This window comes from Coregonus clupeaformis, chromosome 16 (assembly GCF_020615455.1).
Source record: "Coregonus clupeaformis isolate EN_2021a chromosome 16, ASM2061545v1, whole genome shotgun sequence".
Lineage (NCBI taxonomy): Eukaryota > Metazoa > Chordata > Actinopteri > Salmoniformes > Salmonidae > Coregonus > Coregonus clupeaformis.
In genome coordinates, this window is record NC_059207.1 from 17,872,266 (window position 1) to 17,888,402 (window position 16,137).

General features: G+C 42.7%; 1 protein-coding gene across 1 annotated transcript in view; it reads right to left on the reverse strand.

Moving 5' to 3' along the window:
- LOC121584548 (vacuolar protein sorting-associated protein 13A-like) overlaps positions 1-12,528 on the reverse strand; it is a 59,677-nt gene extending 47,149 nt beyond the window's left edge. The window contains 15 exon segments of the mRNA XM_041900495.2: positions 4,737-4,866; positions 5,133-5,195; positions 5,730-5,901; positions 6,138-6,244; positions 6,629-6,756; positions 7,141-7,198; positions 7,314-7,394; positions 7,513-7,572; positions 7,673-7,732; positions 7,869-7,978; positions 8,186-8,287; positions 8,399-8,494; positions 8,638-8,680; positions 8,793-8,836; positions 12,183-12,528. Of these exon segments, the coding sequence (XP_041756429.2) occupies positions 4,737-4,866; positions 5,133-5,195; positions 5,730-5,901; positions 6,138-6,244; positions 6,629-6,756; positions 7,141-7,198; positions 7,314-7,394; positions 7,513-7,572; positions 7,673-7,732; positions 7,869-7,978; positions 8,186-8,287; positions 8,399-8,494; positions 8,638-8,680; positions 8,793-8,836; positions 12,183-12,282 (1,354 nt within the window). The 5' untranslated portion in view covers positions 12,283-12,528.
- Positions 12,529-16,137: the final 3,609 nt, after the last annotated feature.

Consider the following 16,137-nt stretch of genomic DNA (forward strand, 5'->3'; position numbering starts at 1 on the left):
GTCCATACATTTTGTCTAGCTTCACAAAATGATTCACAAAAACATTAAAACATCATCATCATCAGGAGCGCCTTATCATCTAGATCAGGGGTGTCAAACGTACGGCCCGCGGGCCGGATCAGGCCCGCAAACGGGTTTAATCCAGCCCGCGAGATGATTAAAAAAAATAATAATTGTAAAGTATAGAAATGCGCTGCAATTTTTCTATAAAATAAACTGCTGTTCCAATTGCGTCCACTGGATGGCGCAATAGCAATTGTGTTAAGCAAGCAAACTGTTTATACCGGGGCAGAGCAAGTAGGTCAAGCACGTGCAGCCAATGAGCTACTTGGTTTTGCCCGCGATATTTATTACGGCTTCTACTTTTAACATTATGTGCTTTGGCACCCTCATTGCCCCAATATGTCTCTGTCAAAAAAGAGAAAAGTGGACGCAGAGTGCAGAGTGTTCCAAGAAAAATGGTCATCCTATTTATTCACGGAATTGAATGGGAAAGCTGTATGTTTGGTGTGTTCAGAGCATGTTGCAGTGCTGAAAGAATATAACCTTCGTCGCCACTATGTGAGTCTTCATGCCGACAAATATGACAACTTTCAAGGACAGCGGAGATGAGAGAAGGTGAATGAACTGTTGGCGGGTCTGTCAGCAGTTTGTGTTTACTCACAGCCGAGACATCAGTGACGCTGCAGTGAAAGCTAGCTACCTCATTGCTAATGAAATCGCAGTGGCTTCAAAACCATTTAGTGAGGGTGAATTTGTAAAAACATGCATGATGAAGGCAGCGGAGATTGTGTGCCCTGAAAAGCGGCAGGCTTTTGCAAATATCAGCCTGACAAGAAACACAGTTGCAGACAGGATTTCCGATCTTTCAGTGGATTTGGACAGCCAGTTGAAGCAAAAAGTAAAGTCATTTATTGCGTTTTTCGGTTGCAATTGATGAAAGCACGGACATTACAGATGTTGCACAACTGGCCATTTTTTCATCCGCGGAGTTGATGACACATTGACCGTCACCGAGGAGTTCGTGGAGTTGGTGCCGATGACAGATACAACGACAGCAGCTGATATTTTTACCGCACTCGTCGGGCGCGCTGGACAGGGTCGGAGTGGACTGGTCCCGCGCTGTCAGCCTGGCTACAGATGGTGCGCCCTCAATGATCGGGAAAAAAGCAGGCGTTGTGACAAAGTTCAGAGAGAAAGTGCAATCTGCAAATGGAGGACGTGATTTTTTGACTTTTCACTGTATTTTGCACCAGGAGGCTTTGTGTTGCAAGTCATTAAAGATGGATAACGTCATGAAGGTGGTCATCCAAACTGTTAATTTCATCCGATCCAGAAGCCTGAATCACCGTCAGTTTGACAGCCTTCTCAGAGAGAAAGACCACATCTATGGCCTGCCATACCACACTGAGGTAAGATGGTTAAGCCGAGGTGCTGTGCTGAGGCGTTCCTTTGATTTACGAGAAGAAATTGAACAGTTCATGGAAGAAAAGGGCAAACCAGTGTTAGAATTTCATTCCGCAGAATGGATGCAGGACCTTGCATTTATAGTGGATTTTACAGAGCACCTGAATAACTTGAACAAACAGCTGCAAGGGAGCAACAAAGTTGTCACGCAGTATTATGACAGCATACGTTCTTTCAAGTTGAAGCTGTCATTGTGGGAGACGCAACTTGCCGGTGGTGATGCAGCTCACTTCCCCTGTCTGAAAAATGTGTGCGCGACCCAACATGTGGCAGACATGAAGCGGTTCAAAGATAAAATAACGGGACTGTTACGGGAGTTTGATCAACGCTTTCAGATTTATGTTTATATGTTTTTATGTTGATGTGCTATTGTTTTTAATTGATTTTATTTGTATATTTAACCTATTCTTGACTCTGTGGTTCTTGCACTTGTTTGGGGAACAGGATTTCATTATTTTTTTTATCTACATTTCTGCCTGAGAAATGACACCCTGATATAGTTCTGTGATCTGTGATATACTTCTGTGAATCACTGAGGCATTGTGTGTTTGTGTGTTCTTTGTCCTCAGAACTTTCAAATAACTTGAGGTGTTTTATGATTAATAGTGATGTTGTGCTTTTGGACACTGTCCTCAGGCTCCAGCTTTATGTTTATATGTTTTTATGTTGATGTGCTATTGTTTTTAATTGATTTTATTTTATTTGTATATTTAACCTATTCTTGACTCTGTGGTTCTTGCACTTGTTTGGGGAACAGGATTTCATTTAATTTTATCTACATTTCTGCCTGAGAAATGACACCCTGATATAGTTCTGTGATCTGTGAAACAGTTATGTTAATCACTGAGGCATTGTGTGTTTGTGTGTTCTTTTTCTTTAGAATTTTCAAATAAACTTGACGTGTTTTATGATTAATAGTGATGTTGTGCTTGTACTATTCTGGACACACTGTCCTCAGGCTCCAGCTTTATGTTGTATGTTGATCGTATTAAAACAAAGAAAACAATCTGAAGTTGTTGTTTTTAAGTTATATATACACCATGATTTTTCCGGTCCGGCCCACTTGGGAATAGATTTTCCTCCATGTGGCCCCTGAGCTAAAATGAGTTTGACACCCCTGGTCTAAATCCAATGACACACTCCTCTAATGGTGCCCATGCATCTCTTTGCAAAGTAACAACTTTGATTTGCTGGTGATTTCTCCCAATAAAATAAATGTTTGGTTGGTTCAGAACGCATATGCTGATGCGGTCCTCCAAACTCCAACCGTGCTTCACCTGTGTCAGAGGATTCTCCGGGAAGGAGCGACAGTCTCCTGGACAATGGACGTTAAAGGACTAGTCAGAGGAACAACATGCGCAGTGGATTGACAGGAATTCTCCACCTCAATATCAGTATGGGGTCTTTTCAAGCACCTTGTTTTGGCATTGTCGACTTTTGTAGCTAGGTTTGTACCTGGTAGGCCTACAATGGCATTTCGCTAGCCAAGGCCTATTTCAGGGTGCAAGTGCACAGCCAAAAAGATTGCAGCTGTGGCAGGATGCTGGAACTAACAGACATTCTGCGTTTATTTATTAGTCACAGTGAGACCCTGTATCAAATGTGAAATGTCTCAATTAATAAGAATGTACAGTGAGGGAAAAAAGTATTTGATCCCCTGCTGATTTTGTACGTTTGCCCACTGACAAAGAAATGATCAGTCTATAATTTTAATGGTAGGTTTATTTGAACAGTGAGAGACAGAATAACAACAAAAAAATCCAGAAAAACGCATGTTAAAAATGTTATAAATTGATTTGCATTTTAATGAGGGAAATAAGTATTTGACCCCCTCTCAATCAGAAAGATTTCTGGCTCTCAGGTGTCTTTTATACAGGTAACGAGCTGAGATTAGGAGCACACTCTTAAAGGGAGTGCTCCTAATCTCAGCTTGTTACCTGTATAAAAGACACCTGTCCACAGAAGCAATCAATCAATCAGATTCCAAACTCTCCACCATGGCCAAGACCAAAGAGCTCTCCAAGGATGTCAGGGACAAGATTGTAGACCTACACAAGGCTGGAATGGGCTACAAGACCATCGCCAAGCAGCTTGGTGAGAAGGTGACAACAGTTGGTGCGATTATTCGCAAATGGAGAAACACAAAATAACTGTCAATCTCCCTCGACCTGGGGCTCTCCTCGTGGAGTTGCAATGATCATGAGAACGGTGAGGAATCAGCCCAGAACTACACGGGAGGAACTTGTCGATGATCTCAAGGCAGCTGGGACCATAGTAACCAAGACAACAATTGGTAACACACTACGCCGTGAAGGACTGAAATCCTGCAGCGCCCGCAAGGTCCCCCTGCTCAAGAAAGCACATATACAGGCCCGTCTGAAGTTTGCCAATGAACATCTGAATGATTCAGAGGAGAACTGGGTGAAAGTGTTGTGGTCAGATGAGACCAAAATCGAGCTCTTTGGCATCAACTCAACTCGCCGTGTTTGGAGGAGGAGGAATGCTGCCTATGACCCCAAGAACACCATCCCCACCGTCAAACATGGAGGTGGAAACATTATGCTTTGGGGGTGTTTTTCTGCTAAGGAGACAGGACAACTTCACCGCATCAAAGGGACGAAAAGCCGGCGCCATGTACCATCAAATCTTGGGTGAGAACCTCCTTCCCTCAGCCAGGGCATTGAAAATGGGTCGTTGATGGGTATTCCAGCATGACAATGACCCAAAACACACGGCCAAGGCAACAAAGGAGTGGCTCAAGAAGAAGCACATTAAGGTCCTGGAGTGGCCTAGCCAGTCTCCAAACCTGAATCCCATAGAAAATATGTGGAGGGAGCTGAAGGTTCGAGTTGCCAAACGTCAGGCTCAAAACCTTAAGGACTTGGAGAAGATCTGCAAAGAGGAGTGGGTCAAAATCCCTCCTGAGATGTGTGAAAACCTGGTGGCCAACTACAAGAAACGTCTAACCTCTGTGATTGCCAACAAGGGTTTTGCCACCAAGTACTAAGTCATGTTTTGAAGAGGGGTCAAATACTTATTTCCTTCATTAAAATGCAAATCAATTTATAACATTTTTGACATGCATTTTTCTGGATTTTGTTGTTGTTATTCTGTCTCTCACTGTTCAAATAAACCTACCATTAAAATTATAGACTGATCATGTCTTTGTCAGTGGGCAAACGTACAAAATCAGCAGGGGATCAAATACTTTTTTCCCTCACTGTATGTACAAAATAGAGCGTGGTGATTGGGTACGCGGGCAGTCTCACCTCCGGTCTTGACCTCCTTGGCCTTGGTGCCGCCATCTCCTGACCAGCCGGACCACATCCAGCCCAACCAGCCCTGAGATTCCTCCTCCTCCACCCCCGGACGAAAGATACGCAGACCTGCCTTGTTCGCCTGGAACAACCAACCAATGCCGGTCACAGTCTACACATAACGGCTCAGCCACAACCACAACCACTAACTGGAACTATTGTTAGTTAGACTGTGACTACGTGTTGCACTGGTGGTTACGCTATGGCAGTGTGACTAAGTACGGTTATTTCAGTCATGCTTTACTGCCATTTTGAACAAATGAGTTAGTTGACGGACAGACAGGACAGTAGATGCAGAGAAGAAAGATAGTTAGCTAGGAATAATTCAACAGATAGCTCAATCCGTACCTCCATCTCAGCTTGCTGCCTGGCCAGCGTGATGTTAAAGATATCCAGAGTCCGCTCAGTCTCCTGGGCACATGGAGGGAAAGATGGATCCATTAGAACAGTTCCCGGACCGTTGTGGGAATCCGTCAATTATTACTTCATCAATTACTTAATGTTCATCAATCAATGCAGCAGAGTAGAGAAAAAGACTGGGGTTGCAGCTCTGCGAGCAAGGGAGGAGGAGGCCTTCTAAATCTCCACCACACCTGGGTTCAAAGATTATTTTGTTTTCTTTTAAATACTTTGAGCGCTTGATTGAGCCTGCCCGGAGTGCCAGATGGGCAAGGTTTGCACTTTGGAGAATATTCCATTGGTCCAATTACGGCCAGGCAAGCTCAATCAAGCACTGCTCAAGTTTTGGAAAGGAAAAAAATACTATTTCAACGCAGGTCTGGGTTGCACTCTTTAGGGAAGGCAACGGAAAATGTTTCAAAACCTTTTGCAATGGAACATTTTAATGTGTGCTTCATATTGGACAAGTCCAGGTAGTCCCTCCCTGTTTTCAGTCAGTTTTCTTCCATTTGGTGCCTAATGAACATGACCCTGATCTCCACACACCTCCAGTTCCCTGAGCAGCTTCTCAGTGGGCTTCTTGTTGGTGATCTTGGACTTGTAGAGCGCTCTGTAACGCTTGACTGTCTGTCGGTGGCAGCGGACGCACTGCCACGACCACATGTGCAGCCGTGGCTTCACGTCCACCTCCATGATGCCCGTAATCACATACTGCCACCTGGATGAAAAACACAAGCAGAGTGACAGTCACTATAGCACCAGTCTGTGTACTTCACTGTAACTCAATTGATTGGAAAAAATGTGTCTAATAATCTTATACTGGGTGGCATGCAACATGACACAATTATCATTCACCGTCTAAACATTAACAATAACCACAATTGTCATCAATACATCAAGAGAAAAAGGCTTTAGTTTTTTTTTTGTATAAGAAACAAATGTGTGAGTGCTTACCATATGTAGGCGTTGGTGTGCACGTGGACTTGCGGACGGTATTTCCTGTACGGCAGGTTGCGTGACATCATATCCACCGAGCCCAGTAGCTCCAGAATGCTGACATACTGGAGAGAGGGAAGGGGTCAGAGTTCAGGCGTCAACGAAGAAGACAGAGGGAAATAAGCCAGACTTTGGGTAAAAATTCTAACTCTGGGTGACACTAAAATTCTAACTCTGGGTGATCTGTGGAAAAAAAAATACTGTAACATTTCAAATAGACGGGGTAGCATAATTGTGTAAATCGGAAGCATCAGTGTCCTTCACAGTGGTTAAATAATAGCCACCCTCCTTATTATGCACACTGTTGAAGAAAGGTTTCAACTGAAATCACAATGCAGATTATAATGAGATTTACAATATTTTTGGGGGGCACAAATGTGCTCTTTTGCTCAAAGAAAATGTAGCCCTTTCTCACTCCCTCTCTCATGGTCTCTCTCTCCCAGTCTCACCTGTGGCCTGTTGAGCTCCACAGCCACCTCTCTCAGGTTGACCACCAAGTCCACCTTGGGAGAGGAGAAGTTCACGTCTGACCGGGGGTTCATGCACAGCTTCGCATTGGCCGTTATCGGACAAAAAACTGCCAACATTGAACAGGAAAATTAGGTTAATAAGGATAAACAACAATTCAACAGTGGGTTTAAGTAATGGGAAAAAGTATTTGATTACAATACACTCAAATGACTGATTTGATTCCTGTAGCAGGTGAATGGCTACATGAATATCAAGACTGACACGTGGCCCCGTGTAGCTCAGTTGGTAGAGTTGGCTGGCGCTTACAACGCCAGGGTTGTGGGTTCGATTCCCACGGGGGGACAGTATAAAAAAATGTATGCACTCACTAACTGTAAGTCGCTCTGGATAAGAGCGTCTGCTAAATGACTAAAAATATATATATATGTAAAAGACTGATCCAGACGATGAATGATGTCACACCCCTATATCGACTAGGCGACACACTCACTGAAATCGTGTTTCATGGGGGTGGAACTGTAGATGTCCATGCTGTTCTGGAGGCATCGCTGTGGAAACGACAGACAGGAACAGACACTTAATTAGACGTCATAGATAGACATCACTCTCACTTAAGAGACTCAACGCTCAGCAACGGCGCTGAATGATGACACGGTCACTCACCAGGGCCTCATCTGGCATGTGATTAGAGTACAGCGTTGCGTTCACGTTCCAGTAGGCAAAGAGATTGTTCAACTGGACAAGCTGAGGAGAGGAAAAAGCACAACAGAAAACAGCTTAGAATGCTGTTGACAGTATAACAGTGTCATAATGTGTGTCAAACTCATCTACAGTATAACCATTGCTGTAAAGAATACTCTACCTTGAAAAACAGCTTGGCTTTCTCATTCAAGAGACAAGGTTTCCAGTTCTCATCTGCTGTCTGTGGGGTAACACAGTTTTGGGGTTGAGAAGTTACTTGATACTGTTTCAAGGTCTGACCACAACCATAACAAAACCAAAGCAAAGGCGACACACATTACCTGAAGGCTGAGGTTCTGTAGTGACATTCCAAATGATAATGGGCGATTGGGATTGGTGACCTGAGAGAGAGAGAGAAGATAGAGACAAGAGGAGAGATAAGAGACGAGAGAGAAACGTACAGTAATGCAACACAGTAGTAATATACATAGTTCTAGTACTGTAGTACTACTATAGTACACTAGGCAGAATACTCACATCATCCTCATAGCGGATGTGGATGTTGGAGATCTTCACCTGGAGGTTCTTGATCACCTGCGTCACCAGTTTCTCCACAAAGGTGTCCTGCTTCTCAAGTGCAGGGTTTTCTGTGGCACCAATGAATATGATAACAGTACATGCATTAAAGTCACAGTCCTGAGTCTGTGTTTTACCCCAAAAGGCAGCCCCGCCAAGGGGTGGGGTTGGGGAAATGTAAACACTGACTGACAGTCTGTGAGATACACATTTGAAGCTATACATTATTTACAAAGACTCAAAATGTATAATAATGTAACTAACACATTAACTCTGACCTTGTTTCGCTGCTTTCTGTTTGGTCTCTTCGATCCTCTGCAGCTCCCTCTGACGAGCCTCCTGAAGCTGTTTCTCCTCCTTCTCCGCATCATACTTTATACCTGAAACATGCACAAAGACATAGGCTACCCATTAACAAAAGCAAAGACATGCACACACACACACACTACAGCTAGGGTTCATGCGTATCGGTGATAAGGTCAGGTTCTCACTGGCTGTGGGCACGATGAGCAGGTAAACTCCATCCAGTGTAGCTTCCACTGACTGGTTGTACAGATTCTTCCATGGAATCTTCAGCTCCAAGCGTCCTGACAGAACCACACACACACACAGCAGAGCGAGAGAACAAATAGAAAGAGGTTGAAGAGTGAAAAAGAGGGAGGGGGGGACTATTGTAAATGTCATAGGGTTACGGTAGGTGTTGGGTTGAGAGTCATCGGACAAATCTTACCTATATGTCCGGCTCTTACTTTAAAAGGAATGTCAAGTTGCCTCTGAAACAAGAACAAAAATATTCAGCACAATACAATTTGAATGTACCTAAATAATGAACAACTAACAACTGATGCGTTTAGCAGTAGGCCTAGCCATTCATGTAAAACCTACCAAGGCATTTTCCTTTATTTCAAGATTTCTGAGCACAGCATCACCTAGGGGGAAAAGGCATATTGGTTTAAAAAGATTCAAGAAGCACTGTTACATGAATATGTTAATAAATACATAGTACCATGAGGTTGGAAACATATAGGGTTGAGCCTAAGCTGACAATTAACTTTGCCTCATTTCACTGTACAAACATCGGCAAGCGGCACCTTATGTTATCTTGTGCTCTGTCTGTTGGCAAGGTGTCAGGCCTTGGACTTATAATAATTATTAACTCCAAGTATCATATATTTCTGGTTGTGCAACCTTTAGGTGCAATGACTGAAACCAAATGCTTCCTGTAGTTGTTGATCAGTCGCTCACATCGCTGTGGAGGAATTTTGGCCCACTCCTCCATGCCGAACTGCTTTAATTTCCTGTAGTTGTTGATCACTCTTGTCGCTGTGGAGGAATTTTGGCCCACTCTTCCATGCAGAACTGCTTTAACTCAGCGACATTTGTGGGTTTTCAAGCATGAACTGCTCGTTTCAAGTCCTGCCACAACATCTCAATTGGGATTAGGCCTGGATTTTGACTAGGCCATTCCAAAACTTCAAATGTGTTGCTTTTTAGCCATTTTCATGTAGACTTGATTGTGTGTTTTGGATCATTGTCTTGCTGCATGACCCAGCTGTACTTCAGCTTCAGTTCACAGACGGATGGCCTGACATTCTCCTGTAAAATTATCTGATAAAGAGCAGAATTCATGGTTCCTTCTATTAAGGTAAGTCGTCCAGGACCTGGAGGACTTGCCTTAAAATCAGCCATAGTTCGAACCAGCAACCTTCCGAACACCTATGTGTAAGCATAACTGGGGAGGAAGAGTAGCGGAAGTGTAGTTTGTCAGCTGGAGGCACACACAGCGTATCCATCAGTGCAAATCTGCTACAGTAAGTGTATATTTTATATTTGAAAGATTCATTCTCGCTGACATGAAAGATGAGGGGCATATGTTTCGAAAACTGTTTCGAATGCGATGATTATTGATGTTTCTAAACGTTAAAACACAGCGTCGGGATTGTAGTTCACATGGAGCCAGCCGTGGGCGAAGCTAACTGCTGAAAACCCTACAGAGAAAGGTTTTCGAGAGCTAAGTGTAGCCTAGCTATGCTAAGGGAGACTGACATGCAATCATTTGAGAAGCAATAAGGCACTGACTAATCCTCAACTTAATCCATATTGTGTGTAAAATATGTAATGATTCTAGCAGTAGTAGCTAGCTCATGAAGTAGGCTTGTTGTGTGTTGTCTAAGCCAGGGGTCTTCAACCTTTTCTTGCCCAGGGACCCCATTCCAGGCAAACCGGCGACCCAGGGAACCCCCATCATACGTTATTTTCTTGTCTTATCATCAGGTGAATGATAATAGCAATGAGAAGTGAATAGATATGGTAGATAGTTTTTCATTATTTTGACCTCCCCACACATCTCAGTGCTAGAGGCGTCACTCCAGACCCTGGTTCGATTCCAGGCTGTGTTCCAGGCCGTGATTTGGAGTCGAATAGGTCGGCGCACAATTGGCCCAGCGTCATCTGGGTTTGGCTGGGGTAGGCCGTCATTGTAAATGACAATTTGTTCTTAACTGACTTACCTTATTTTATTTTGTTGAATAAAATTAACTCTAACATAGCCTATTAGCTAGAAAGGTAACTCCAAACACATTTTTCACTAAGAGCAGCTGTTTAGCTGGTTTAACAAAGGTAAGCAATGTTTTGGCAAAAACATCCAAGTGAAAAAAGCTTAGAAGCAGCCAGCGGCAGATACTCCAGTTAGTGTAATTGGCTCCAATGAGTGTAATTTGTCCAATATTAGGAGTTGAGAAATAAAGTTGACATCATTAGAAATAAGATATTTTCCTATTTTCTACTGTAGATATGTAATGGAAAAATGTACAAACAAAAATTGTTGTTGCTAGCAATATTCATATAAAAATATTGCATTAAAAAATATATATATTTATTTATTTTATTTTTTCGCGGACACCCTACAGTACCTCCGGACTTCCTTGAGTGCCCTGTTAAGGTGAAGGAGGTCGAGGTGTCAAGGATCTGCGCAACGATTCTCCTATGTGGAGGCGGTGAAGAGAGTCGAAGGGGAAAGAGACAACAGTGTTGAAGATATAGCGGTGGATGCATTGCAACCAGTCAATGGAGTGATCAGGATTCACTCATTGTGAATAAGGTGGATTTTGTGGCATTTATAGCCACAGTGATTAATTGTACAGCACAAGTGTCTAAGAAGTCCAAGAAGCTGGATATCATATCTGCAGCGGATAAGTTTTTTTGGCTCCAAGACTTCACGGCAGAAGCACTATAAGGACTATTGTCACTAGCAAATGTCCCGCCCTCACAGGAGGCTTCTGAGCCTGCGTTGGGACCTGATTAGAATTTTACAGAAAAGCAGGTTGATTTTGCTTAGTTAATTTATTTTTTGATAGTTTGTATGGTATTGTACCCACATTTTTTGACTTTTTGGGATCCTTATTATGGGTTCCCGAGTGGCGCAGCGGTCTAAGGCACTGCATCTCAGTGCTAGAGGCGTCACTACAGACCCTGGTTCGATTCCAGGCTGTGTTCCAGGCCATGATTGGGAGTCGAATAGGTCGGCGCACAATTGGCCCAGCGTCATCCGGGTTTGGATGGGGTAGGCCGTCATTGTAAATGAGAATTTGTTCTTAACTGACTTATCTTATTTTATGTTGTTAAATAAAATTAAAATAAATAAATTATCCACCCGCACAGTAGGTGGCAGAATGCACATCTAGGTTGCGTTCGTAAATTCGCTCTTGCGATCTACTCCGATTTCAGAACAGAGTGTGCCAGAGCTGATGAATTTACGAACACACCCCTAATTGTTACGAACGCCATTATACCATATAAGAAGAAGTGACCACAGCGTACGCAATTATACCATATTAGAAGAAGAAGAAGAAGTGACCACACTTGGACTCCAGCCAAGTAAACAACGTTGGCTTTTTTGGGTAGGGCTTGCGAGCAAACCTGGGAAGATGGCTAGCTGACGTAGCTACCTAGCTAGCAAATAAAACCCCATAATAGCTAACTAGCCAGTTGGCTACAAAACCTGGTTCACAAACAAGCATGCATAGTAGGAATACTTGCCCTCAGCAAACCAGCCTTGTCTTGCTCGGAAACACTCTTCACGGCACTTCGATACTAGTACCAGTGACTTTTTCGTAGCAGGTTAGGAGAACTTACACAGCAGGTTAGGAAACTGAGGTTAAGGTTAGGAAAAGGGCCAGGGTTATCGAAAATCACTTCGTATTGAAGTGCCGTGAAAATAGTGTGTCCCTTGTCTTGCTAACCATAACACTGAATCGTCAAAGTAATGTTAGTTACCTCCCCAAATCCCGAGCTTGAGTTGTGAGCTGTCAAGGTTCACAACGTAGTCCCCCAGAAACCTGTTTAGGACATCTACCACCACGCTTTCGAAGACCATGTTGCTGTGTCGTTCACCTCTCGGTCACCATGTTTAGTTCAGTTTCTCTTGATTAGCTAGCTACCTGTTGCGCCTAGTCCTGTTTCCCAAGCATTTGGTTGCGTCAGTAAAGTAGTGTTGGGGAGTCGACTCCAAAATAATCGATTCCTCGACTTCTTGCCCGTCGACTCCCATTTCTAGCTGTCAAGCTTCGATTCCGCTTAGAATCGACTCTTAAGATTCAGTATTTTTGCAACGGAGCAAACTAGTTGCGGTTGTCTACTTCGAGAACAAACTCTCGCATCTTTCACAGCAAAGAAAGAGCGAGCTAGCGAGGGATATTGTAGAGGCACAGCCATGTCGGCCACCAGGCAGAAAGTCAGAACCGTGCATCGGTAATCAAAAGATATAGGATATCGCAATTGTGTATTTCGAAATGTCTTGGCTTGCAATGTCTCGCACAAGTTCACTAAAGTAGGGGCTATCAATGAGTAGGCTGAGCTCCTCTACACGCAACAGACCGAAGACCAAACACTAGCGGTTTTCATAGCAAAGAGAAAGAGCAGGCGAGGGAGAGTGAGGATCCGGGCAGACAGACTGTCGGAATACGCGCATAGGCTATATTTTGGTAATCTGTATCTCGCTATGTCTTGTCTAGCAATGCCTCATAAATTCACCAAAATAATATATTAGGCTACCAATGAGGATTGGTAAACTATTCTTCATAGTGCCAGAGAATTGAAATTGAACATCGCCAAATGCATCAGTTTAATTAGGCCCAAATGTGCAATAAAAAGTATTGTGCCTATAACTGATTTAATGAAACCCTGGCTGGCTGTTGATGTCCTAGGTCTGGAGAACTATCTTCCTGTAGGTTTTCGCTCCAACCCCAGTTCTAACTAACCAGAATCAGTTTATCAACCAGCTAATTATTGAATCAGATGCGCTAGATTAAGGTTGGAGTGACCTACAGGATGGTAGTTCTCCACGAACAGGGTTGTAGAGCTCTGTCCTAGGCAATAGATCGCAAAGCAGGGCATCCCCGCTAAACTTTTTGGAAATGGCAAGTTCACTTTCTAATCCATTAACCAATAAATCAATCAAATGTATTTATAAAGCCCTTTTTACATCAGCAGATGTCACAAAGTGCTATACAGAAACCCATCATAAAACCCCAAACAGCAAGCAATGCAGATGTAGGCTAGGAAAAACTCCCTAGAAACACATCTCAAGTGCAAATATGGTTCAGCAGCTCAAATCAGCCGGATGGGGGTCATTGTTATTAGGATTGACGTCTACCATGGATTACTAAAATAATGATTATGATCACACTTCATCAATTTAAATATTATGGGGACATTATACATTTGGCAGCCAAGCACGAGTTATCAGTGTAGCCTATGACGTTGAAATATCTTCACGCCTATAATAAAAACCTCCAGGCTTCCATCATAAGAGTCAATTATATTCAGGTGGTGTAAAGTACTTAAGTAAAAATACTTGAAAATACTACTAAAGTCGGGTTTTTTTTGGTATCTGCACTTTACTTTACTATTTATATTTTTGACAACTTTTACTTTACTACATTCCTAATGAAAAGTATGTACTTTTTACTTCATACATTTTCCCTGACACCCAAAAGTACTCGTTACATTTTGAATGCTTAACAGGACAGGAAAATTGTCTAATTCACACACTTATCAAGAGAATATCCGTCGTCATCCCTACTGCCTCTGATCTGGCGGACTCACTGAACAGTGTGACTGTTGGAGCGTGCCCCTAGTTATCCGTACATTTAAAAAACAAGAAAATGGTGCCGTCTGGTTTGCTTAATATAAGGAATTTTAAATGATTTGTACTTTTATTTTTTATAGGCCTACTTAAGTATATTTTAGCAATTTCATTTACTTTTGATACTTAAGTATATTTAAAACCAAATACTTTTAGACTTTTACTTAAGTAGTATTTTACTGGGTGACTCACTTTTATCTTTACTTTTACTCAAGTATGACAATTGGGTACTTTCTCCACCACTGATTATATTTGGGGGAAAAATTGAATTACAGGGGGCAGTTTGGGGGAAAAAATAATCCTGTGTGACTGGTCCTCTGGAATAAAGCACATGCTTGGATACTAATTACAAAACCAATGTCTCTAGTAATACTCGTCCGAATAGGGCTATAACATGGCAAAGAATAGGCTTATCAGCATAGTGCCTCGCATCATCCCATGTGATCCGTCAAGGCTGTACACAGCAGAAATATCACAGAAATATTATAGTTCCTACACATCACCTTCTATATTCAAACAAAATAGGCATTTTATAAGCAAAGTTGATGACCAAATGGGCATGCTCATGTCAGTCCTCTAGAACGGAAATGTAGTCTTCCTTGTAGGACTCTGCAATAATGAGGTTGTGTGTCCGCATCCGTTTCAACGTGTTTTCGGAGTTGAGCAAGAGTCGACTACTTTCGACTCCGACAACAGGAGTCAGAGTCGGAGTCGATTTTAAAAATCCTGGAGTCGTGGCCCACTACAGTAGAGTACTCTCTTTGGAGTGGCCATAGAGGAAGAGGCCAATAGTGTGCAACTGCAGCCCGCAATTTGGGGCGTTCCTGCATGTGGGCATTCCTGCATCTGCAGGAACGCCCCCCCAACATTCCCAAGCTTCTTCATGAACACCCCCTTGGTTCCTTCATGAACCCCCACAAAAGCAGTGTTGCATGTTCGCGCTTTCCTCGCGAATTGGGATACTTTGAAAATTATGTCGCTGGTGAAAATGTATTGGTCGCGGGTTGCACCGCGGCCGCCATGGCATTTCTCTTAAAATAAATATATTTCAATGTGACCTGCTGCTTACTGTCAGGCAGTGAGGCAGACTGTTGCTGAGTGAGTGTTGGGGAGGGACGGAGGGTGTGTATGTGTTGAGAGAGCGCTACAGCTATTTGCTGAGTCACGTGAGCGAGAGAAGGAGCAGCAGGCGCGCACGTCGTGACAACTTTTTACCAGTTGTAGGTAGGCTATTAAGATTGTCATTATGGAGACACCTATTTCCAACCCCTTTTCCGTAAAACATATTAATACACTATAACTGATGCACATCAAGAAATAATGGAGACAAAGCACTGGAAAACGACTTTGGGTGCATTACATACATTCGCTCGGAGGTGGTTTAAACTGCGTTCTAATGTTGACTTTGGTTAAAGAAAACGGTATCAAGCGAAATGTTTTATGCATGCTCAGTTCTTGGGTCTCGGGGGCTGCCCGAGTGGAAATTTGAAATGGCAAACCAATTTAATAAATAGTCTATAACTTGAGTTTACTGATGTTGTAGCCTTATGTTATTATGCAATTATTAATGGACATGTTTAGTTAATTAAATTGGAAGTTATCAAAGCTATATCGCAATTGCCGATCAGTTGTTAGAACGCATTAGATTGAAGGTAACAGTAGTCAGATTAGGCTACAGGTTATGAAAAAAAAACCACTGTCTGTTGTTGACAAGCATATTCAGTTCATATACATATTATTAATATTTAATTCAGTGATTGAAATTATGACCCCATCCTCAGTAGCCTATTCCAGCAGGTTATTGGGAAACAAGCACTTCTTACCTCGAAATCGCCTCGCTATTCATGTTGAATACATTTGTCTGTTCATTTGAACTAAGCAAGCTGCTTAATTGTTCAGTTTACATCTTGTCTAGACTACTGCAGACTATCTGAAATTTGATTGGGTCAAAAGGGAAATAAAAGTATTATGAGTTTTTATCCGATATAAAGTGTTTTTTTCTCTCCAAGTTGCCAGGATGTCACTTGTCAAATGAGCCACACATAGCAAAAAAGTCACTCTCATTGACCTCCATACAAAAAGTAT